The sequence below is a fragment of the Terrapene carolina genome, unplaced genomic scaffold (genome assembly GCF_002925995.2).
Source record: "Terrapene carolina triunguis isolate 2854851 unplaced genomic scaffold, T_m_triunguis-2.0 Scaffold88, whole genome shotgun sequence".
Taxonomy (NCBI): Eukaryota; Metazoa; Chordata; order Testudines; family Emydidae; genus Terrapene; species Terrapene triunguis.
Window position 1 is genome coordinate 4,680,736 of NW_020664439.1, and position 26,249 is coordinate 4,706,984.

General features: G+C 43.4%; 1 protein-coding gene across 3 annotated transcripts; it reads right to left on the bottom strand.

Moving 5' to 3' along the window:
- Positions 1 to 1,157: 1,157 nt before the first annotated feature.
- PLEKHB2 (pleckstrin homology domain containing B2) lies at positions 1,158 to 24,935 on the bottom strand. Of its 3 annotated transcripts, none has more exons than XM_024216861.2 (8): positions 24,847 to 24,935; positions 14,775 to 14,822; positions 13,939 to 14,091; positions 11,845 to 11,947; positions 11,210 to 11,249; positions 7,637 to 7,726; positions 6,378 to 6,486; positions 1,158 to 4,511 (listed from the first exon to the last, which is right to left on the bottom strand). In XM_024216861.2, exons 2-8 carry the CDS (start codon positions 14,809 to 14,811, stop codon positions 4,375 to 4,377), a joined length of 669 nt encoding a protein of 222 aa, XP_024072629.1. In that variant the 5' UTR covers positions 14,812 to 14,822; positions 24,847 to 24,935; the 3' UTR covers positions 1,158 to 4,374. The 3 variants fall into 3 exon arrangements, with proteins under 3 accessions (XP_024072629.1, XP_024072627.1, XP_024072628.1); XM_024216859.2 differs by having other exon boundaries at positions 11,845 to 11,950; XM_024216860.3 differs by lacking the exon at positions 24,847 to 24,935 and adding an exon at positions 24,597 to 24,712 and having other exon boundaries at positions 11,845 to 11,950.
- Positions 24,936 to 26,249: the final 1,314 nt, after the last annotated feature.

Here is a 26,249-nt window from a genome sequence, read left to right on the forward strand (position 1 = left end):
TTAGAATACACTCCACAACAAAGGAAACGTCGTCTTCCCAAAAACCAAACCAGACATTGCTACTGCTCTTCCCATAATAATTCTAATCCCCAGCTCCCAGGCACATACACCTCTAGCAGCTCATTGACTTTCAGAACCTTTCTTTTAATACACCTCTACCCCGATATAACGCGACCCGATATAACACGAATTTGGATATAAAGCAGCGCTCCGGGGGGGCAGGGCTGCGCGCTCCGGCGGATCAAAGCAAGTTCAATATAACGCGGTTTCACCTATAACACGGTAAAAATGTTTGGCTCCCAAGGACAGCGTTATATCAGGGTAGAGGTGTATAATAAAATGCCTATGGTCTAAATTTTCAATAGTGATTTTGGGAGCCCCACTTGAGATATCTTAAAGTGGCAAATATTCACTTTCCCTCAAAATCAGGCCTCTTATGTTTCTCAAGTTGGGCACTGCCCCAAAAACCAAAACGAAGAAATCACAAGTCACATTTGACAACATAGGCTCAAGGTCTCTGTGAATGTTTTAGTTTAAGCTGAACATACATTAGTCACTATGGACCCAATTCTGCCACCCTAGTGTAGTACCTTACTCTGAAAAAAAAAAAAAATCAATGGAACGGTAGCACCTGTATAGCTCCAATAGATCTACATAGATCTAGTATCCAGCCCTGGTTCACCAAGGCATGTGCTTAAGTGATTTGCTGAACAGGGATAGTTTGAATCGGAGCCTTAGCAAATACCACGGTTCAGAAGGAAGTGTCTGTTTAGGACCAAGTTTTCAGTCAGCTTTGAAAATTCAAAGCCAAACTAGATCATCATCATCACTGCTGCTGCCCTATTAAGCTTTTCTGAAACAGTAAGCAGAGTTGCTCATTAACGAGCAGACTTTCACAGGTGCCGAGCTCCTGCAGTTCCCGTTACAGTCCATGGAAACTGCAGATGCTCAGCACATCTGAGTTGGTGGAGGAGGAGGAAAAACCCATTACCATGTAGCCACCCAGACAATACAATAAAGCTGTTACTTTAATCCTGAGGAATTAGATGCAAGCCAGTGTTTTAGGGAAGTGGATTTATGGGCTGCTATATATGGTCCATCTCATTATTAACTGTGAGTAAGTTGAGGTGGCTATCCCCAAAGCCTTCTCTATCTGCTTAACTGCTCAATGTTACTTTGCCTGGATCTCCCATCATAAACAGGAAGGCTGTAAAGTTCTGATTCCCAGCACCAGAAGAACCAATATCTTGATTATATGCTCCAATATAGTTCAGTGTGCATGCTTAACAGCTATAAACAAATGCTATTAGATTAATTAGTACAATCAGCTGCCAAGATTTTGTTTGAAAGCAGTCTACCACAATAGAAGCCAATCGGACCCTTCAGCTTTTCTTTAAGGATTTTCCTTTTAAAAGTATTACTCTGTAATGTCTGGGTTTTTTGGTTTGATCATCTTGCTTTTTGATTTGAAAGTTCATAATGAAAGAACTGTTTCTTAAAAAAACAGTTTAAAGTTTAACTTAACTGTACACATGAAAATTCTAACAGCAAGAGAGTTCCTTCTCCTTATGGGTTTTATTGATACAATCAGGGACTTAGATACAATTTTGTGCTTTCAGCACAAGACACAGAACTCCCATGCTGTGGTCAACAGTCCCTGCAAAAATTTGAAAATAACTGTCAAGTTACTAGACTGATCTATTGTGGGCTTTGCTTTCACCACCATTACAATCGAACAAACAACACACATAAAAGTTGGTTATATGTAGCTGTTTTTATTTTCTTCATGTTACACACAAAATAGCATAGGAATAGGTGATCTATGGGTGTTCTATACAGCTAGTCAGATTGGAGAGCTCCAAATAGGGTTCTGTACTACTGTGATACAACCAGTTCCATGGTAACATCAAGTCTTGGAATATTAACAAATATTCATTTACGGCCTGATCCTGGGAAGAGCTTAGCACCCTCATCTGTCATGAACATCAAGATACTGAGCACACTGCAGGACTGGGCTCTTAGAGATAATTCAGTGATTCATTTCAAATATTTTGGATTGGTGCATGGTCCAGTTTCCCTTCTGGGAAACATTCTTTTTAATAGGCTTATTTCTCTTTTGAAATACCAGGTGTTGTTTCTGCACAACACGTTCTTATAACACACTTTCTTGGATGAACGCGTGCAGTGCCCGTTGAGTTCACTAGGAGCCATTACATGCATATAAGGGCAGAATTAGTAAAATACAGTCTGTTCCAAAGCCCCTTGAAGTTCACTGAAGGACACTGAGTCCAATAGGCTTTGGTTCAGGCCCATAATTAGCAATACGTCCAAGGTAATATCAGTCTCATTAGAACATTAATTTTCAGTGGATTTTAAAATGTGTCCATTTATTACAGTTGGCCCCAACACAGTCACAAAAATTTTGCTCTCTCACTGGCTGTTAACCAAACTTTCCCAAGGGTTGAAGAGCCCCATATTGGTTGTACAGCATAACCCAGACAGACAATACAGCTTTAGGTTAAGCCAAGTGTATTCTGTTTCATCAAAAACTAATATGGCTGCTAGATCCCATCTACTTATCTTCCCCTCACATACTCTGGCTTCCACACCTTGAGGATTTTAATCAACTTCCAATTGAAAGCTTAAAGAGGCAAGAGCCTCAAAATATTAAGACAGCATCGTTATAGGAAGCTCAAAAATAGCGGAAATATAAAAATAAGACAACTTTCTACAAAGATCAAAGCTTAGGCACCCTACACCTTTTCCCCAATAAGAAAGCATGTACATGTCTGCTCACTGGTTCCTCCACCATGCCCAGTACAGCTCAGTTTGTATTATAAAGCAGGACTCTGCAACAGGTCAGGAATGAGAAACCACTCAGCAGTAGTGAACCAGTCAAAGGCGGGAACAGCTCCTTGGGGTGTTTCTTAAATGGGAAGGGTGACAGGAAGAGAATTCCTTTAATGGTGAGCTAATGGTCACTGTCAGGGATTGGGTTTTATATACACACAACCTCCCCAGACATCACAGCATCCATATACCCACCACCAGGCAAGACCTTGCTATGGGGAACTGATGGGATGGTAAAGTAACCGACAGGGAAAGCGGATCTACAGCTCATCTGTGACACACTGGCCCATACCATAAAACACACGGCATAGCCTGCATACAAGGTCCACTAGAGTTTCTTTCCCATTTTCCTTTTCTCTCAATCTGTTTTCTGTCTCCTCCCCCTTTTCCTATTCATCCATGGTCCCCTCCTCAAACCAACTCCAGCTTACCCTTTTAACACACACCTATGGGTACTGCCAGGTCCAGCACTGCAAGGATGGATGTGATCAGCGGTCTTCTCTGGACATGGTACAAAGAGCAGTGACAAGAGCTGAGCGCAGGTGCAGGACCTTGCGCAAAACAGCCCCTTCCCCACCAATGTATTTGTGACTGGGCATGGGGAAATAACACCTCTGCTCAGATCCCAGAATCTCCCCATCCTATATCATTACCCTGCTATTAAAGTCTGAGACCCAACTGCTTAGAGTCTTACGGACTAGGTTAAAGAAAAGGCTTGTATTGGTAACAGACATTTCGCTCGCTTTACAAGTACTGAAATCATTAAAATTTCTTATAGCAGAGAAGGAATTAAGAAGTGTTTCCTCACCTTACCGATCTCCTTGGTGAGGATTTTGTCTTGTAAAATGGGTTTGGGAAGTGGGTATGCTAACTCCACTGCAGATGTATTGCAATAACCCTCCACATTTATTTACGAAAATTCAGTGCCAGCTACTGAAACGTGGAGATCGCCCTAGGGGGACAATTAATAGAATCCTGCGTATCTGTCTTCAGGAGTGTTTTGTGAAGTCAATAGCATAAATTCCCTGAATACATGACTTCAATACACTTAGCGGCTACACCACTGTAACATGCTGGCGTTAGTTAGTCCAGCTGCTAGACCATTCAAGGCTTAGAAATAACCATTTGTTCTGGAGTCTTTATGTTAACAGTCTATTCTTAAGACTGGTGACAAATGACAGCCCTTAACTCTTTGCTTATAATAGTACATTGGTACTAACGCTGATCACTGATCAATGGGCAGAATATAAATCTGTCAGATAGCCAAGCTTCATAAAAAAAGCTCTCTTGAAATTCTCAAGTGCATCTTTAACCATATTTCAATTAAATGGTGCCTTTAAACCTTCGCCTTGGGATAGGTAAAAGTGGGTTAATTATAATTAAGATGTCACTACTAAAAAAGGGATTCCTGCATTTGTCTTATTAAAAACCTTTACAGTAAACAGTACTTTGCAAAATATATTATTGCACAGGAAGAATAAATAAAGGTTTTTTGGAGCTACAAAGACAAAGATCCCAAGGAAGCTAGAAGACCCAGAACAATGATCCCAGGGCCATTCCAGTCGCTGCTCCAGCGAGCATACCCAGTGCAAGGTCTCCATCATTGTCACGGTAACGTTCTCGAATGATGACATGATTTGCAGCAGGCTGGCCATAAGGTCCTAGAAAGTAGTAATAGTTTGGTTAGGAAGAGAGTTTGTACATATGTTTTGATTTAGATGCAGGCTTGAAAAGCCTATGCATTCACCCACACTCTCCCACCCCGTATACTTGAACACTGTAACAATATCTTTCCTTGCAGTTGGTATGGTGAAAATCAACTCCCTTCGGAGTTGGGTGCTGATGCCAATTCTTGATCCTGCTAGGACAGAGTACAGACAGCAGCCTTCCCCAACATCACAGAACGGGAGGAGCATAAATCTATGGCTAGCCAATAGGGCAGAGGTGGGCAAACTACAGCCCGCGGGCCACATCCGGCCCACGCGACCCTCCTGCACTGCCCCTGACCTCCTGCCCTGGGAGGCTAGCCCCCAGCCCCTCCCCCGCAGCCTCAGCTCGCTCGCTCCACCGCAATGCTCTGGACGGCAGGGCTGCGAGCTCCTGGGGCAATGCAGCTGCAGAGCCCGGCCTGACCCGGTGCTCTGTGCTGCATGGTGGCAACGGTGTGGCTGGCTCCAACCGGGCGGCGCGGCTGTAGCACCACCAGCACCGGTGCTCCAGGCAGCGCGGTAAGGGGGCAGGGAGCAAGGGGGGTTGGATAGAGGGCAGGGGAGTTCGGGGTGGTGGTTAGGGGCTGGGGGTGTGGATAGGGGTCGGGGCAGTCAGAGGGCGGGGAACAGGGGTTGAATGGGGGCAGGAGTCCCGGGGGGCAGTCAGGAAGGAGGGAGGGATTGGATGGGGGGGCAGGGGGCACGGAGGGTCAGGGGTTCTGGGAGCAGTCAGGGAGCGGTGGGGCAGATGGGGCAGCAGTCCGGGGGGGCGGCCGTCAGGGGGTGAAAAGCGGGGAAGGGGCCGGGCCACGCCTGGCTGTTTGGGGAGGCACAGCTTCCCCTAACCGGCCCTCCATTCAATTTCCGAAACCCAATGTGGCCCTCAGGCCAAAAAGTTTGCCCGCCCCTGCCATAGGGCTAGGCAACCAGAGACGTAGGTTCTATTCCTGGATCTGCCATACATTCCTTGTATGGCCTTGAATGAGTTACTTAATCTCTGTGCCTCAGTTTCTCAATATTCAAGATGGAGATAAAATTCCCAACCTCAAAAGAGTGTTGTGGGCTTAATTCATGTATGTTTGTATTTTGAGATCTTCAGACCAAGTGCCATATAGAAGAGCAATGGTCTATTACTATATCCAAAGCCAACACATCTCTGCATTGGATTAAGTCTCCAGCTACTTAGAAGTCAGCCCTGCAGCCCCTGCAACTCCTCAGTCTTCCTGTAAGGTTGGCACTTGGAAGAAGAGCTCTCTAGGGGAGATGCAGCAGGAAGTGCTCACAGCAATTCACTAAGTGGGACCTTCTCTCTCAGAGTCTGTACTAAACCAAGGGCCAAGCACGGTGCCAGAGGGCACTATGTGCAAGAGGGGGTGGTTGAGTGACTTAGAGTTAAGGTCCTGACTGCTTGTGGTCTTTAAGGGCTTGGTAAAAAAAACCATTAAAGTCGAAGGGGAAGATTATGTTCCCATAGAATTTTTGGGGGGCATAGATGTGTTAAGCCAAATCTGTTGGACAATTTCCATCTTGAGTCAGTACAGTCTCTTGCTAAATCCCCAGAACGACTTCAACTGAATACAGAATTCTTCACTTCCTGACTTTCTCTAGTGATAATTACCTCCTTCCTCTCAAAAGGGAAAGGTTAGTCCAGTGGTTAGGGCAAACAACAGGGGGGTTCCTTCTAAAAACCACCTACCGCTACATTCAGCATCAAGAGTGATGGCAATATTCAATAGGAAAGCTATCACTTCATAGTAACTTTAGTCTCGATTAGAATGTGTATGAACCAAGCTGGAGGAAGGAGCTAGTATTCATTACCTTGGTACGGATACTGATAAGGAACAGCATAGGCTTGTCCATTAGAGGCATAGATTACTTGAGGACCAGGAGGGGGATATGCACCATTGTACTGCTCGTAGCCATAAACCTGGGGAAATTAAACGTATCTATTAGAAGATGTTTCGCATCTTTTGGATTTGATTAAAGTGCTTAACTCTCCACCCCATTGCTGGTGCAGTTTAGGGATAATCAAAATCCACTATGTGGAAGGCAGCACTGTGCTGTGAAATGAGCGTGGGAGACCTTCCCATATAGTTAACCACAGTATTTTGCAAGTTAACATCTTCAGTTCTTGCACCACCAAGTTTAGCCATTGTAGAACTATAATAATGCTGTCACTTAATACACATGAGTGTGGCTGGCCATGGCTTCTAAATAATCCTGTCTTGTGATATGCTAGAAAAGCACAGCCATTCAGCAGTTGACAAGATGGGACCAGTAATATCATGTTAACATCCCTGATCCCTCATGATAAACGCCCTGAGGCAGTCTTTTCACTAATCTAAGGAATGAAGCATATTGCTCACCGTGACTGCTGTTCACAATCAAAACTATTTATAAAACAAGAGACTGGTTGTTCTGTTCCAAAGCCCAATCAGTAGCACAGAAAAGGACCAGTATTTGAATAATATCATATATAGTATAAGTCAGAACATACTGAGATCAGCAAATATTTTGGTCCAATTGCTGCCCCATCCTAACCCCCATGAAAACAGAATATATATCTAGCTATATATACACGTTTGGGAACTATAGTTACCTGAATTACTATGAAATCCCGGACTCAAAGTCCCTATCTGTTTTACAAATGTCAGCTTCATTTATAAAATAGAATTTTTATCCTGGAAGTGCAGATATATTGTCAAAGCCTTCCAAAAAATTATTGCATCTCCTTGTATTAAGGGTGAAAACCCAAAATTAAGGACGTATGGCCAAGATGTGTAGAAGTGAGTAGTGATTTTGGGATGCCTCCATTTTTCTCTGCCCAATCTGAGACACCTTAAAGGGGCCTGATTTTCAGAAGTGCTGAGCAACCACTCAGAAGTCAAGACCCTTTAAAGATGCCTCAAGCTGGGCACCCAAAACCACTACTCATTTTTAACATCTTGAGCTTTTTCCATTTAAAAATAAATTATGTTTAAGAAAAAAGTCAAACCAATAGCACTTCCAAGGAACAGAGTCTGAGTGTTCAATACAGTCTTTCACACTTATTTTATGCTTCCTTATTACACCCCTACCTCAGGTGATGGGGTAGCGTACGCTGTGTATGGGGGAGGAGCGGAGGAAATTGCAGTCTCATCGTACATCACTTCAGAACCAACATAGCCCTAAACATTAACAAAGTAGACAGCAGTCATTCACTTCTTTACATTCATGAGAACAGACTAGAATATGGACTAAACATACAAGTGACCCAACAGTAAACTGAAGTGTTCCTAGAATTCCTGAATATATTTATTACTGACAAGTGTCAATATCACACCATACCTATGCTTTAAATGAGGAGCTTTATTACAGTAGCACACAATACAGACACCAAGTTTGAAAGGTTTTCTAGAGGATATAACTTCATGGGGTGAGCCACAGCAGGAAGAAAGAGGAGAGAGTGCATCACATAATGCCGCAGCAGGAGACTGAGTAGGGGAGCAAAGCTTCAGCCAGATGGCCAGGTAGGAGCCAGCAATGCAGAGCAGCTCCTTGAATCAACTATTTTTTTTTCCCTCTGACTCATTTTATTCCCCTTACCTTAATGTTTTCAACTGATAGGTTATTGTTTTCTTGTTCAGGTTAAATTGATTATTTGTAGGTGGGGAAGGAGCATTCTTCTCATACAAGTTCATATACTCTGCTTTCAGTTGCTCCGGAGTAATTCCGCTGAGCTCAACGGAATTACATCAGTGCAACTGAGTACAGATGTTAGCCTATAAGGATCAAAGGTAAAGATCACAGCTGCACCCAAACATTTCATACCAGTGACTTAAGCGTCTCAGCAACCCACGTACTTTGCCTACAAATAAGACAAGGACCAGAAAATAGCAGATCTATATTTAAAAGTCCCCTTCCTTCAGCTGTTTGTAGAAACATACATAATTTAAAACATTACACTGAAGCTATTTTTAGAAGCACCCTCTGCTGAATCTGTGTCCCTTCCAAAGGCAGTGAGGAGGGGCGGGGAAGTAACTCACACAATAACCACAGCAGATTTCCAGTGGTTTGTTTATGTTTCAAAACGGCCTTGGATGTTTTCCCCTAGTTGTAGCAATGCACAATGCTGCTCCTATTCAGCAGGAGGCTTTCCATAAGAAAAAGGCTAGCTTGATAGATGTACTGTTCCTATAAGCTCCTAAAAATATTCTCTCCCTCCCTCCCTGCAAACACACACAAGTAGATTGATACACACAAGGACTTCCATTGAACTCACGGGACTACTCAGGTATGTGAGTTTGCAGGATCAGAGCCTAAGTGACCCAATTGTCAGAAGTGGGAAGCACCCAGCTACTCCTACTGAAGTCAGTGGGTGCTGCTGGATGCTCAGCACTTTTGAAAGTATGATCACTGAGATGCCTGCAGACAGACTTTAAATACTTCAACTTCTTTTTTATTTGACATCTTATCCTAGAGGCTTAACAGTAGATAGCATCTGAAGGTCACTCTCTAAGGCCTCATCTACACTCATGGCAGCTTGTAGTATCACACTGCAGTGCAAACTGGCTGTGTCCACACTGCAGTGCGTAGCTACAATTAGCAGTGAAAGGCTCTGGCAGCAGGGAGCTGCTGGAGTCTTTTCCCCCTGCTCAAGTCTTTCACTGCGGTGCAGAAAGGTTCCAGCAGTGGGACACTACACTGCTAAAAATAGCAGTGTGGACATGGGAGGCACTGCTTGGGCATGTAGAGAGCCACATAGGGAACATAACCTAAGGTTCTATCAGGTCTTTACTTGCCAAAGCATCTACACTGCTATTTATACCCATGCTAGGGGAGCGTGCAGTGTATGTACTCCACACACCACCATAAGCGTAGACATAGCCCAAGATATTAGTTAGGGCATAATTTGCAAAGCTGATGGCTACCAGTTAGCTTCAGCATCGAGGTTACTGAATGTTTACAAAACTCCCTATATTTTTGAATTCTATGTGCAATGACACTGATTCAAGGGTAAAACAGGAGTTCTGCACCCCCTCTAGTTTTCATAGATTCATTCCTTTGCCCTCTGTTTAAAACCACAATGCAGCATAATGTGGCATTCTGCACGGTAAAGCAGTTACTCGGTACAAGAAAATAGCACTTTTACCACACTACAAATATTGCTTCGGGAATCCAAAAATATAAATTGTGTCACATGATGGGATGTAGCAGCTCTTGTGGCAATGTGGGTGCCAGGACTATGAAATAAGCTTTTGGATGCAGGGGTCAGTATTTCCCAATGAAACTGCAGTATTTCAGAGACCTGGTATCTAAGGATATATCTACCTTGCAGCTGAGATGTGTGCTTAAAGCAGGGATAGACAAAACTTGTGCCAGCTCAGCTTGAGCAAGGATGCTAAAAACAGCAACACAGATGTTGCCAAATTAGCAGCAGCTTAGGCTCACCACCCCATTTCAAGCCCACCCAACCCCTCAAGTCTGACCTCAGGTGGCTAGCCCATGCCACCACCTGTGCAGTAATGTCCACATTGCTATTTTTAGTGTGCTAGCTTGAGCTGAGATAGACCAGGTCTGCCTACTAATGCTGGGAATCGCACCTCCCAGCTGCAGTGCACATATCCCCTTAATATTGCTCTTTACCGATTTGGGGAAAGCGATTGCCAGAAAGTGCTCTATGAGCCAACCTCAAAGAAAGGCAAAAAAAGTGAGTCAATGGCAGAAGTAGGATGGCTAGGCCTTCCAGCAGAGCAAATGCCACAAGTTATATCATAAACTGCAAGGGTTTACAACTGAGCACAGATCTGTCTTTACAGATGAGGGAGTGAATAAGCCATTTTTCATTAGAGCAAAGCTTAAGGTGCCAACAAAAGGGTTTTTATTCCGTTTTCCAGGGAGTTTACGGTGGCAGTATTTAGATACAAGATAGAACATTTGACTCAAAAGACACACACAATGTTAACTGCAAACGCAAACTATGCATTTGAGCATGCAGTTATCCAGTTTGAATACATGCATGAACCATTTTTGCTGAAGCCCAAGTTTCTGAAGTTAGTTCTATACAGTATGATTTCCACAGAACTACATAAAGCAGCTTTGCAAAGGCAGATTTTGCATCTTCTACAAGTGAGTCTAGCAACTGTGTAATATCTACATAAATGTGGCTGTCACTCATTTCAGCTAGAGGCTTCTCTACACATACACACACCCCACCATCATCTGGCTTCCTTGTGGACTACCCGCATCTAGATGGACATGTTCCCAATAGATAATGAGAGCGTGAGACAGCCAGACTGTATCTTTACCAGCTACAAAAGAATTCATGAGTGCCCACAATCCCGATGGATGCTCATTCGTCGTCTACAGATCAGCCTTTTCCCCATGCCAATGCTTTCTGAGCCTTACAGCACAGTAGCTCCGGCACTCCAAAAGATCACTCTTCGCCTTTAACTAGCATGCACGGACACAACCTCCTTCTACCAGAGTTGTGGGCACCAGATCCATGATGCTCTCATACCCCTTTCTGGCCCAGGAAATGCAGGACAAAGCACAATAATTCAAATGGGTTCTTGAAGACCGTGTGAAGGAAAATTGCTAGGCCATTGACTGCCACTCACACACACTCCCTCCCTACCCCATCACCATGGAAACGTTCACAGTGCACTTACCGCATTTGTTCTAGCATCCTGGAGAGCAATTTTCCATGCCCTGCAAGAAACATATTATTTAATGGATAAAGAGATACTCCACATTTCTTGTAAGGTTCTGAACAAAATATAGTTAGCCATTAAACCGTACAGCAGGAGCCAAGTGATATGGTGGAAAACGTATATCGAAGTTACTGTGGGTGAAGGTAGCCTAAAGTTAAGGTAGGACATATGCACAGAGGGATTGCAGGAAGGAGGTATTAATTCTTCTGTACAGTCCATAAGCTATGGCAGGAGTAACTTGTGCTGTTTTGGGGCTCCTCGTTGTTTGAATACAAAGAAGGGTAACAAAGAGCCAGGCATTAAGATGCAGGAGACCTGCAGCCACACGGAGGATGGGGCATCACTACTAAAGTAACAATCTGGAGTGGAGGGAGGGACACAGACGTGTCCCCCCCATCCCTTCAGCCAAATTGCACCTGTGCCAAGGTGTAACCTAAAAAGAAGAGGAACAAGAGCCCATATCAAAGGAACATTCTTCCTCTCAGCATTTGCCAGTATGCAGCTACCTTGAGGAATTCCAGAATATTTGGGCCCATTCTTGGGCTACAAAGAGCTAAGTACAGCATATTAAATAACATTCTTTGGAAACTCACAAGCAGTCATCTGCACTCTCTGCACAGAGGTTGATTGTTTTCCCATCCCGACAAACAATCTGCAGCAAACAGTCTCTTGGCTTCCCCTCTGGGGGCTGGAAATCTACTCCAGAAAAAGAAAGCAAAAGATTTCCATTTAATATATTAGAAAACAAAATCCTTAACTTCTTGAAGATTCTAATTAATTCACATTGTCTCAGTCCTTCTGGTCAGGTTTGAGTAAAGCAATGAGGTTGAGATATACAGGTTTTGGTCTCCTAGGGCACATACACTGCAATAAAAGACCCACAGCATAGCTGCGGCTGGCCTGGGTCAACTGACAGACTGTGAGGCTAAAAAATTGCAACGTAGACATTTGGGCCCAGGCTGGAGCCCGGGATCCTTCTCATGGGGTCTCAGAGCCCGAGCCTGAACATCTACACTGCAATTTTATAGCTCCACAGCCTGAGCCCTGCAAGCCCGAGTCAGCTAGCCCAGGCCAATCACAGTGTAGACGTATCCCTAGGGTAGGGGCTCCATCAGGACAGGAGAAAGTGACAGCCAGTCTAAGCTGTAGTAAGTCGAAAGCCTCTTAGGGAAGGACTCCGGCCTACCAGCTCGGATTTCGTTGTCACTGTATATAAAATGTTAGGCTAAAGGTTCTGTTAGAGACAAAACTGCACACACATATCTGTTTTGTCCAAGTGGGTAAAAAAAATAAAATGCAGGCAAACACACAGATTAAACTTCTTCAAGCTCTCTCCTACCTGAAATCAGAAGCTGCCTGCACATATGGCATCAGCTCAGGACACCCCAGCAATTTTGTGCTTTAGGAAAGATGCAACAGTTTTTCAGACAATAAGCCATTTGCAACTTCAAGCCTCAACCAGTTTTAAAACACACATGTTGAATTTAAAAAGCTGCAATGACGAAGAATCACTTACCTGTTACTAGACCAAGCAGAACACCAGTGTTAGAGAGTAATTATGTGCTAAGAGCACACTAGTTCAGTGAGTATATCCTCTCCCCAACAAGACAGACATGCCAGTCTTGCTGCCTACCAGGGAAGGTTATGCTGAAATCTGGGGAAACATATTCATGGGAGTGGATTGCTAATCAACCTGATCCCACTCAACTGGAGGCCTTAGCCCTATATTGCCTAATACAGCCACAAAGGAGCTGAGTCAGCCAGGAGTCCACATTCCAAATCACTAGCCAGAGCGCTATAATCCCATTTATAGGCAAGGAGACAGCTGGATAAGGCCCCATGCACAGGGCCCTGCATAAGCAAAGGCCAGCCTTGTTCCCTGTGTGCTGGCTGCACACTGAATACAATGGCAGGACAGAATGCAGAATGAAAGGCGCTGCAGCCTCCCCAGGACACCATGGAGAGCACCAGCCTGAACATCACCAGTCAATGCTGCGTGTGTATTTCTTGCTGGGTTGTGCCCACTGAAAGGGTGTTTCTTTACCAAATAAATACACTCTCTACCGCTGGTGTCCTTCTGGTCAATCAAGTATCAAGTGAACACGTCTCTAAAAAAAGGGTGTGCTAGAAATGAGCTTGCTAGTACTTGGATGGGGCCATCCCTCTAGTTCTCTTTTCTCCTCCCAAGCCTCTGGACAGTGCCAACTCCACAATGTCCATCAGAAGCGCATGACATCAGGTGCATCAGCAGTCTGCTATCCGTATCCCCAACCCACTTCTGCCACCGTGCAGCCCTTTACTCAGAGTATACGCTAGCAGAATCAATGTCATATACACCGCTACCTCGATATAACGCGACCCGATATAATACGAATTCGGATATAACGCAGTAAAGCAGTGCTCCGGGGGGGTGGGGCTGCTCACTCCGGTGGATCAAAGCAAGTTCAATAGAACGGGGTTTCACCTATAACGCGGTAAGATTTTTTGGCTCCCGAGGACAGTGTTATATCGAGGTAGAGGTGTATCACAAGTTCACCATCACTCAAGTAGTGTTTTATACGTGAATTGTGGCAAACGCCAAGATGATCTACCACATGATACAATGCCGTGAGAAGCCACTCCCTTTATTCGTTTACAGGTATGGAATCAGGAAAGAAATTTTAAAAATTAAAAAGCACATGTTCTACCTCGGCATTCGTTTCCCACTCTGATGTTGATGCAGTGCACTCGCATGTGGACTTTATCCTCTATGTCATGCCGCTGCTGATCGTCATAGAATAGCAAATGGCCATCAGACCATAGGTCAAACCAATTCTTCTTCCAACGACGTAAAATAGTGCCTAAAAGAAAGAAGAAAGTCACTTCTGGGAGCACTGATTGGAAAATGCTCGTGTCTAATATGGCCAAAGCACCTTTTCAATTTGACCCTTGGAACAAGGTATTCTGAGGGTTCAACAACTAATTGCTAATTCATTGTGCATCACAAAATCTCAACTTCAAAACAAAGAGACAAACAGTGTACAACAAATAATGCACACGATAGCTAGGCCTTGTGTTATTTCTTATTTAACGATTAGCGTTATGATTGCTAGGTTGTTTTTTTAAGCTAACAACCTAATGCTTCAAGATTCTAGCATGCTAGTGACCAAGTACTACATGGGACCAAGTGAATAAGCAAAGGCTGGTAGTTGTCCAGTAAATTTTCCAAGCTCCACTTATAATAATCCATTTGGTTAGGTTCCCCTCCCCCACAAAGCATTACTTATAGAAGACAACTATCAAACCAGGTGTGCTCAGCTATAGCAATGCCTATGTTCCCATTATTGTAATCCAAAAGGTCAGATGGTGATGCTATCAAAATAGACCGTTTCTTTTGGTCCAATATCCTTGAGAACATCCTTATAGAATTGTTTAAATGGGACACAGGGAAATATATTTTTCCCCACTGATGGTCTATAAGAGAAACCGATACACACAGCCAAACTGTCTGTTGGGGAAAGTAGGTAAAAAGTCCATCACTCACTTTGCCGAAGCAGCCATCCACTCTTCACAAATGCCATCTCTGTTTACTCTAGGGTGAGAAAAGAAGAAAATTTAAAAAGAGACAACCATAATTTTCAATACATTGCAATAATCAATCAGGGAGAGGAATCTCTAGGCATCCTGGCTAGTTGTAACACCTTGGTGCATCTAGCTGATCTGTGCACAAGTGTCTCCTTCATCAAATGCATGCCCGTTGACTACATGGCTGGGATACAGTCTGAACCATTTAAGAGTGATCTGCAAGGGTTACTGGAAGACTCTCCAGATAATCTTTTGGCAGCTGGGAAGATACCCAGTAAAGATCAGTTAATATTCCACAAACTTTTACACTATTAGTGAATGCAATGAAAACCATCTTATGATGTTAGGAGATACTTTCACTACTAGTGACCTATTTCTGTTCTTTACTAAGTCATGTTATCAGACATATAGATGAAAACAATATGTTGGAGAAGAGTCCACATGGCTGGGAAATCATGCCTCATAATCGATTAGATTTCTTTGAGGGGCTCAACAAGTATGTGAATAAGGGTGATCGAGTGGATATAGTGTACTTGGATTTTCAGAAAGCCTTTGACAAGGTCCCTCACCAAAGGCTCTAAAGCAAAGTAAGCAGTCATGGGATAGGAGGGAAGATCCTTGCATGGACCAATAACTGGTTAACAGATAGGAAACAAAGCGTAGGAATAAATGGTCAGTTTTCACAGTGGACAGAAGTAAACAGTGGGACTCCCTAAAGATCTGTACTGGGACCAGTGCTTTTCAATATATTTATAAATGATCTGGGAAAAGGGGTAAATAGTCAGGTGGCAAAGTTTGCAGACAATAAGAAATTACTCAAGATAGTTAAGTCCACAGCTGACTGTGAAGAATTACAAAGGGATCTCACAAAACTGGGGGACTGGGCAAGAGAAAGGCAGATGAAATTCAATACGTGCAAAATAGTGCTCATTGAAAAACTTAATTCCAACTATACACACAAAATTATAGGGTCTAAGTTAGCTGTTATTACTCAAGAAAGATCTTGGACACATCATGGATAGGTCTCTCGCATCCGCTCAATGTGCAGCAGCAGTCAAAAAAGTTAAAACAATGCTAGGAACTATTAGGAAAGGGAAAGAGAATAAGATACAAGATATATTGCCACTATACACCCATAAAGCCAAGGTACACCCAAACCCTGAATATTGCGAGAAGTTCTGGTTGCCCCATCCCAAAAAAGAAATACATTCGAATTGGAAAAAGCATAGAGAAAGGCAACAAAAGATATTAAGGTTTTGGAACAGTTTCCATATGAGGAGAGATTAAAACGACTAGCACTGTTCATCTTAGAAAAGAGACTGAGGGTGGATCTGTTAGAGGTCTACAAAACCATGAATTTTGTGGAGAAAGTGAATAAAGAAGTGTTATTTAGCCTTTCATATAACACAAGGATCACCCAATGAGATTAATAGGCAGCAGGTTTAAAACAAACAAAAGGAAGTACTTCTTCACACAATGGACTGTCAACCTGTAGAATTTGTTGCCAGGGGATGTTGTGAAGGCCAGAAGAATAACTGGTTTCAATTAAGAATTAGATAAGTTCATGGAGAATACATCTACCAATGGTTATTAGTCAAGATGATCAAGGACACAACCCCATGCTCTGGGTGTCCCTAAGCCTCTGACTGCCAGAAGCTGGGAGTGGATGAGAGGGGGAAGGATCACTCAATAGTTGCCCTGTTCTGTTCATTCCCTCCGAAGCATCTAGCACCAGCCACTGTCTGGAGACAGGATTCTGGGCTAGATGGACTACTGGTCTGACCCAGTATGGCCATTCTTATATTCTCAATATTAAAGACCAATTTTGAGTTTCACTTGAACTGACAAAAGCAACACATTCCCAACTAAAACTGCCACTTGCCACTAGGAGGGGGGTGAGTCAGCAGGTGACTGAGAATGTCGTCTTCATTCCCCAACACGAATCAATTTCATAACTGTTCCCCTGGTTTTCATGACACTCCACGAACTTCCTCTATTCTACTTCTCAAAACTCATAAGCTACATGACCACCCTAACTTCCCCATCCAGTCAGAACTTCCAACCGTGCCCTTCTTTCAGTCCTTGCTGAATGCCTGCCCCAGCTATCCACCCTACAGAAAAGCTCACCAGGACAGAAAGGACATAATGTAATGTTAATGGGGAGGGGAAGAGTTCTCCTTTATGACCTGTGTTGTCCCATATCAAAACTGTCTCCATCTCCCTCAGAGAGGCACTGTTGTTCCTGAACTTGCACCTATTTAAAATGAAAAGTTCTTATTTCTCTTTAGCTTTCAAGTGACACTATAAAATGCTTGATACTGCACATAAAGGACACTACACTAAACCAAGTTCTATTGCACATTATACTCCCCTGCTGGGCTGATACATTCTGGATTTGGTTGCATGATAAAGGAAATTGAACAAACCTGAAAAGGAAATGTAGGGAGGAGGGGTTTTTGTTTTATAACACACAGATGTTTTGACTGTTATTTATTTTTAAAGGGTTGGGTTTTGAATCACAGCCAGGTGAGTAGACAGAGCAGCTAGAACAAAAGTGTTGTTTTTTAACTTGCAACAAGGTCAATCCTTCAGGTGCAATTTAACTTGTAAATTAAGACTATGAAAGATGCAGGAGTTTAAAGGAGATTCAGACCCCTTTGAACCTACTACTCAACATTTGCTTGTTATGAAAGTACACAAAAAATGTCCATTAAAGGTCTCACTGATTTGGCACACTTTAACAAGTTTGCTATTCTCTACCCCTTTCCAGCTGAGGATCTAAAAGAGCTTTACAAAGGAGACTCAATACCCTTGCAAATTATGGTAACTATCCCCTTTTAGAGATGGGGAAATTGGAACAGCTACCAAAGTCCTGTCATTATCATTTGTAATTACAGATAAAAAAAAGTGCAGAAATAGCTCCAGTGTCAACCGCCCCCATGTACTCTCTGAATTTAGAAGGGAAAAGTTCTCTCAGGCAGAGACTCTCTGTTCAGTTTTAGCTCAGGTCCTTTATTAATATCAAATTATAAACCTTACCACACATACAAAAAAAAGGTTTAAAATGGAAATCCTACTGAGCACTCAGGTAATGCTTTACTACCCAGTTCTTACAACAAGATTCTAAAATATTCTTAGCCCCATAAGCATAACATCTGCTCCTCTGCCCCTTTCTGATCTCTAAGTGCACATCCTCAGGTGTCAGGCCCCATGCCTTTACTTAGCCCCAGATGTAAGTCTGCCACTCTCAGACCAGGCCCCAGGCTACAGTATCCTGCGTATCAACTTTTCTGATCCTAGTAGCAGGTCCAACTGAGTTTGAGCAACTGCTACTGCACCCACCTTGATCTCTTCAGCAGTCTGTGACCAGAAGCATATACAGTGACCAGACAGCCTTCTTAAACTGTTTATTCTAACAGTAGAAAAAAAGAATTTATAGAAAAAGAATTTTAAACCAACCAAGTCTACATGAATGTCTCTCTTACCTGAAGAAGAGCTCTATGTAAACTTGAAAGCTAGTCTCTCTCTCACCAACACACGCTGGTTCAATAAAAGATATCACCTCACCCACCTTGTCTCTCCAATATCCTCAGAGCGACATAGCTACAACACTACTGCATATCTTACCTAAAGGGTTACCATCCCCAGTTGGTAACCTAAGCAGGCCTCACTTCAGACACCCCTATCTCTGTGTCTCTGGTTCCCCCAAACAACTCCTTTCCCCCCCCCCCCCATGAGAGAGTGTCCTCTTTTAAACTGTCCAGAACTTTTTTTGATCTCTAGTGTGTGCAGACCTTTTCCTATCTGGGCATTGTCTCTTGACAACTCTCAAGTGTTTTCTGCGAAGTAGCTTATCTTGAGCCATTCTTTCCCTTCCTGCTTGTTTTTTTCCATACACCTCCCTTAAACTACTAAACCAATATAATCATACAGTAAATGTCCAATAACCAAGTCAATGCAGAATATCATAATTACAGAGTAGCTCCATGCCTGTCACAATTCGGTCTACAGGAGGCTGGCACATCTTACCTGCAGGATTCCAGATATTTTGTTATCCAGGCAGGAAAGACAACAGAACATACTAGAGCAGTTTCAGACATTAAACATGCATAAAGGATCACCACACAATCAGGCTGGGTTACAACATAAGACGAATAGGAGTCATTTAAGGTTTTACTATATACATCAGTGTTTCTGACGGACCGGTGCCAGTCCCTGAGATCTCCCTGACACAATTTAGGAAGTCAGCAAGAGGGACCCTGGTATCAAAAAGGTTGAGAAACACTGCTATATATGACAGACAGTTGGTGAAATTCCTCCTAGGTCAGAACCCAGTTTTTAAAATGAGGGAAAAAAGTACTGTCATTGTCTTACGGCGCATTGCATTACAAGAGGTGCTTGAAGATACTCTTGTATTTCTTAGTAGCTCTGCTAGGGGTATATAGAGAGATACTGAAATGTGTCTTATTAACTGCAGTTTTGTATTCTTTAACATCAAGTGGCTAATTACCTTATTACAACATGATCAAATACTATGGAGAAAGGCAAACTGCTAGCAGATGATAGCCCAGCCTAATTATTGTATTCCCAGGACTATTAATAAAGAAAACTGCTCCCACTGTACACAGTCAAAATTCTGGAAGTTTGGGATGGTGAGATCAGCTTCTAGACAGGCATTAAACTATGATGTGTATTTAAAAATAAAGCTTTTAATTACAGCTGGCATTTAAGCCATCTTGCTAGTTCATCCATTTTGATTAGAACCCTTTGTAAGATCATATCCTGCTTTAAACCAGCTCATATCCTGCTTTAATGCTAGCTTAATGCCAGAAAACATACTTGCATTACACATCAAGGCTCCAAACCTTCATACACTTAGTCCAGTTGAAAGCAATGCATAAAAAACAGCAATTGTAAAAGTGTATGTGAAGATAATCAATCATGCACTTAAGACTTTGCAGGATCACAGCTTAAATTCTCACAATTGTGATAACAGTATCAATATGTCCCAATGCTCGTTAGCTATGCCATCAGCATCACAAATGCACCTCTTTTCCAGCAAGATATCAACTGCTAGCATTGGACACAGAAACTCTTTCCCCACTAATTCCTAATACTGGAAAATTAGCAGTTGTTGGCATGCATGTTAGATCTCTTCTATTTTATTACCCTTTGGATTTGTTTTGTATTAGTGGGTCTCTTTATATATTCTCCCCCTCCCCCATTTAAAGTGACAAATTGTAACTGATCAGGTTAACATGAACTCTAGATCAGTGGTTCCCAACCCTCCCCCCCCCCCCCACGGAGCACTTGAAAATTGCTGAGGGTCTCAGTGGACCACTTAGTGATCTTTCCAAATGTTGTTTGTACCGTTAGCTAACTATTGTAAAGCTCTTTGGATAAAAACACTATATAAAAAAAAACAATTAACTTTTTTTGTTCTACAAATAAAAGCACACAACTCATATTTTCATATCAGTAGTCTTACCTTTCTAATGCGTTGGATATGCCCTCTCCCACCCTGCCGCGGCAGCCTCCGAACTGGGGCAGGGTAGGGGGGGGTCTCTCTCCCACCACAGCAGCCATAGAGCTGAGGCTGGGAAGGAGGGCCATCTCTCCCTGGCAGCCGCAGCCCTGGAACTGGGGAAAGACACCTCCTTTCTCTGGGATGTGCAGGGCTGCAGCAGCCAAATTCCCCCCACCCCCCTCTTCTCACCCCACTGCCCCCTCCCCATTCCCCTCCCAAGGCCACCACCTCACCTTACATGTGCATCTTCTCTAGGGTCCAGGCACCTAATTAGTGGACCCAAGGCTGCATGGCTCCACTAATTAGGTAGGTGGCCCTCCACTCTCTCACGTGTGGCTGCCCAGGCACGCACCTTAGAGGAAACTATCCGCTGACCACCTGAATGGAGCTCACGGACCACTGGTGGTCCGCAGACCACAGTTTGAGAACCTCTGATCTAGAGGTGACCGTAGTTTACAGCACTCAGAAAACACAAGATCAAGTGCTACTAGAGGCTCTCCATATTTACACTTTATTGCTGCATAGAGTTCTATGGCTTATCATCTGGTCATGCTACTCACTTCATTTTCTAAAAAGAGGAAGAACCAACAACTTCCTTCCTCCTACCTAAAACAGTTCTATAAAATACCCCAATTACTGTAGCATCTGAGCACCTGATGATCTTTAATGTACACGCTCATGACACCCAGTGCTATTATTCCCATTTTACAGATGGGAAACTGAGGCACAGAGAGACTAAGGCCCAGATCCTTAAAAATATTTAGTCTCCTAACTTCCACTAATTTCAATGGAAGATAGGAGCCTAAATACCTTTAATGATTTGGACCTAAGTGTCTTGCACAAAGTCTCAGGGAAAATTCCATGCTAGCACCCTACCCATGGGCAACCCTTCCTTTCTAGAGCTTCCAAAGCTTTAACTGTATTTAAGCTTTAAAAAAGAAAAAAAACACACACACAATTTTCTCCCGCATATGAAACATTTACTATTGAAATACCAATCTGTACATCAGGGACAATCCTGTGTGGTACTGAGTGCCCTCAGTAGTTATTAAAGTCAACTGGAGTTCCAACAGTGAACTCTCATGAAATCCCACTGACTTCAGTGGTTGTAAGTGTAGTGTAAGGCAATGAGACAGTTGTTGCTACCTTAGAAACATACCCACACTGTTAGAATAAGATAGAGTTACTCCCCGTGGTATAGAGCAGACATGTTTCTTCCATCACCAGTTTTTTTTTTTTTTTTTTTTTTTTAAAGGAGAGACCAAGAAACCTTTTCTTCTGAACAATTAAAAGCTACATATAAAGTTTAGTGGAGGACTGCTTTTTAAAAAAAGATAAGCCCTGTAGAATGTCTAAGTGTATCATACAAAAAACTGTTGATATCATTACAATGGCAAAAAAAAATCCAGTGGTTGGACAGCAATTGATGATGGTAATAACATTTTGTATTTATACAATATTTTGCATGTAATCTCATGTATGACAAGTTATGTGCTGCAGTAAATTAAAATAAACTAAAATTAACTTAATTAAGTGCATGACACTTACTACCAGTGTATACAAGGATAAAAATCACACAGGAAGGTAGAATGTATTACTGTCAGCACATAGATGGGAGTAGCATTGAAACCAAACAGATGTTCTGCCCTGGACCACTGGTATGGAAATATTCAGTTTTGAGAAGAAATACAATGTATGCATTCAGTCAACAGTAAATTTAAAGATATTTCCAAAATTGTCAAAGCTAGCTTGATAGGGTCAGTTATAATGGAGTGGAATTTGCCTTAAGTTAATGTTTAATAAAAGTGCAACTAATACATGAAAACAGGACTTAAAATAGAACAAATTGGGAAGTTTTGTTGACACCTGTGATAAATGAATCAATCACTGAAATCTAAAGGCAACAATGCAATGGTGCTCTGCAGACACTGGACATGAATTAGCAGCAGCAGGACTGAAAAGAGCTACGGCTGTCCCCCACTGTGCAGATTAGCAGCATTCTTCCTCCTCCTGTTTGCACGTGACAGCTTTCATATCCAGAAAATGTAACTATAATCCAGAATATCCAACAGTCTCTTTTTGTAAGATTTGTACTATTCCCAGGGGCAGATTTTTAAAACCTGCCTTCCCTACTTGCATCTGCTTTTGGGAGGGCAAAAGAAAATTGCAGGGACAATTAATAGAATTAAGATGGCAAAGATCCCAATTCTGCAACTGGATCTCAGTGGGAGTCTGGGCAGAGGTCTGCCCATTCAGACCTAACTGCAGGATCGGGGCCCAGATACCCAATTGTCCCCACCCATTAGATATATACACATCTCAGTAGTGTTAAGTGCTCCTGTGAATGATTGAGGATGGAGAATTAAAACAATATAATGAAGGGCAGCCAGGATGAGGCTGGTCTGAAAATCAGGCCCAGAAAGACCTAGTTACAAAAAGATTAGTTTTGGAATTATGCTAGCACTGAGTCCGGATAGTTCACAAGCCAGTCCCTACCCCATCTTGAGGTGGGGTTTCAGGCTTAACAGCAGTGTTCTCCTCCCTAAGTTTGTTCTCCCCCCCCCCCCCCCCACACACACACACCTTCCCCCTTCTTCCCCACCTCACTGAATAAAAGTTATAGTGCCAAAATCAAACACCAGCTATGTCCATTGAAACAAGTGGGAATACTTTGCCTTTTAAACTTCCTGATCCCGCAACTGGCTACATGTTGGCAGACTCGAGCCTGCTGAAGTAAACATGCTCCACGCAGAGCCAATTTCAGGATCTAGGTTAAGATTAGAAAGGGCCAAAGTCATCCAATTCAAAACCGCTCGAGACTCAAGTCAGAGCTCAGATGCAAATGACTCAGAGAAGTAATATCCCAGTTACTTCCCTATCCAATCCGCCCCCTCCATTATGCATTCTTGCTTGTATTACGTGGCTGTGTTTCTCTACTGTTACCAGAAATGGCTTATAACTTTCCACTACTGAACAACTTATACCTATGCCATCCTGGCTACACTAGGACTATGCCTTGCCCTGCTTTCCCCAGTCTATCCACAATACAAAGCTTACAAAGCATTCAAAGTCTGCACCACTTTTGTATTCATCCAAAAACATGTCTGGACTCTATAACCTCACCAATTATATAGAGAGCTATAAACACCTAAACCTGAATGAAATTGTTTACTTTTTTTATTTCAGTGAGAAAAAACAGATAAATTCAGTTTCAGTTTGAAACGACACAAAAAAAAAGTTTTTGTTGGGCCATCAAACTGAAAAATCATATATTCAATCAGCTCTACCCAATGCCCTCAGTTTAATCACAAGTTTCACAATATTTGGTGTTTTTCTTAAAGCCCCAGTGCTGGAATCAAGAAAGTGCATGAGAGTCTCGGGTTTTGTTAAAAAGGGAAATTTCTAGTCCTCATGGTTGAGGACAAGCTTGAAAAAATAAAGCAAGTGTAACCTAAAGACTCAGAAACCAAAAGATAAATAAAAAGATCCTCAAATTTAAAATTATGAGGCTGTTTTTGTTTTGTTTTTTAAATCAGGCTCATGATTTTTTTAATGGGTGGCAATACCACACTTTACAGACATCTCAGATCCTAGGACCGTATTTGGATGACCTAAGCAGAAAGGACATAATTCTCTCCCCCAAAAGGCAGTGACAACACTACACTAAGATTATGGGCAAGGAATATTATCCTAATAGATAACATGCTGGAGACAAGACGCCTCTTCTTTTCAATTAAGCCAAGTAACTTCATTTGAAGTTTTTGTTCTGTTTGCTTATCAGACCCGCCCTAAGACTTCCTCAGTGGAGTGGGAGATTCTTTCGGATTCAAAGGGAAAGAGGAAAAGTCTCTCCTCTGGGGGAAGGAGGAGTTGGCTACACTTATTTCGAGTAGGCAGTGTTGTTGTAGCCACCTGGGTCCCAGGATATTAGAGAGACAAGGCAAGGGAGAGAATATCTTTTATTGGGCCAACTTCTGTTGGGGAGAGACACAAGCTTTCCAGCCACACGCAGCTCTTCTTCGGGTAGCTGCCTTTCCCACACCTGAAGAAGAGCTCTGTGTGGCTGGAAAGCTTGTGTCTCTCCCCAACAGAAGCTGGCCCAATAAAAGCTATCACCTCCCCCGCCTTGTCTCTCTTCTTTCAAGCAGACACTTGGCGTCTCCCTGGCTTGTCTCTAGCTGCTTTCTTCTCCCTGCGCTCTGCCCCAGGGCCAGCCCTGGCACTCAGAGCACCTGCCACCCAGGAGTTGCAAACCTGAATGACGCCAGCCAGCCGCGCTGGGGCTAGGTACGTGGGTGGGTCAGTAGGCACGGTCCCTGTGCCCTAGCCGGGGGCCCGGAGCGGCGCAGCGCAAGACGCGGGTTACAAAACACCGCCTGCCCCTTGGCAGCGTCTCAGCGACCTCGATTCATCTCGCTCGCGCAGCCTTGCCATGGCACCGGCTCCAGGCAGGACCGCCGAGCCCCTGCCGCACGGGCCCGCCCCGGGGCCCGCTCTTACGCACCTGCTGCTTCGCTCAGAACTGACGCGCAACCCCCGCGCAGGGCGCCCCGGGCTCCTTCCTGACGCTTACTGCGCTGCTGCGCTCCTCACGCCCTCTCTGACGTCAGCCCATCCTGTGATCCGTGAGCTCATCTAATCCTACTGCGCATGCTCCGGGGGCGGCTGGGAGTTGTAGTTTCCAGGGGCGGGGTCAGGCGGCCCCGGGCGCTGCCAGCTTCTGTGCACGTGTTGGTAACCACACCCGTGCCCATGGGCCAGGCAGCCCGTTGGATCGTCGGGAGTGCGAGCGCTGGGTGGATGCTGCTGCTGGAGAGTTCCTTTTGCCCGGTGCCCGCAACTGAAACAAAAGCACTGTTGGGGAGTGGGGGTCACTTTCCCGGGAGGCAGGCACCAGAAATACTGCAGGGGCGTGTTTGGAGCCAAAAAATCCCCTACCATTCTCCTGGATTTCAGTTTAATATCGTGAGACCATGATGCACGTGGCTGCAAGTTTCCCAAACCAGTGTGTGAATGGTGGGGCATGGCTTTAGTTTTTTCCATCCTTGCACTAGTGAACAGGGAGAGAGAGGGAGTTGCTTCATTATCATATACTGTTCATTTTAAGTAAAAAAAAAAAAAAAAAAAAAAGTTATTTAGTTGCCCATTTCAATGAACTCTGTTCTAGGTAACTCAATCTCACCATCCCGGCTTCCTCTGAGCTCTTTGAGCTGCATCTCAGGGGTGTGGATTTGGGCCCCATTCACTAAAGTGTGCAAGTAGGTGCCTATTTTTAAACATGTGAGTTGTCTCATTAAAGCTAGCTAGGCACATACGTACGCCCTGGTTCAGCAAAGTACTTTGGTTTAGGTTACACTTGTGGTGGCCTCTTCCCTGCAAAGGTGTTGAACATATACTTAAGGCCCTACCAAATTCACAGCCATTAAAATCACATCATGGACCATGAAATCTGGTCTTTTGTGTACTTTTTACCCTATACTATACAGATTTCATGGGGGAGAGCCACAAGGTGGGTGAGGTAATATTTTTAATTGTGTCAACTTTGGTTGGTGAAAGAAACAAGCTTTCAAACCCCACAGAGCTCTTCTCCAGGTCTGTGGAGCTCAAAAGCTTCTCTCTTCCATCAATCAAAGTTGGCCCAAACAAAGATATTACCTCACCCACCTTATCTCTGTTTGTTTTAACAGCGTTAAAGCTTGAACTCTTTGAATCTCAAGTTCTACTATCATTAAAAAATTATCTGACCTCCCCCCATAATTTCCCACAACTGTGAAAATTAAAAATTATATATAAAAAAGCTTACAAATAAACAATTGATATTACACATCAAAGTTATAAAAAAAATAAAAATTGCATTCTACCAAGTCTATTTATAAGCCACCAGAGCAGCAGGGTTGAAGCACAGGG

Coding starts and splice junctions, on each gene's coding strand:
- PLEKHB2 (XM_024216859.2), bottom strand. CDS start 14,811: ATGGCATTTGTGAAGAGTGGATGGCTGCTTCGGCAAA. Junction 7,727..11,209: donor AGGATGCTAGAACAAATGCG/GTAAGTGCACTG, acceptor GTTAATGTTTAG/GGCTATGTTGGTTCTGAAGT. Junction 6,487..7,636: donor ACGCTACCCCATCACCTGAG/GTAGGGGTGTAA, acceptor TAATTTCCCCAG/GTTTATGGCTACGAGCAGTA.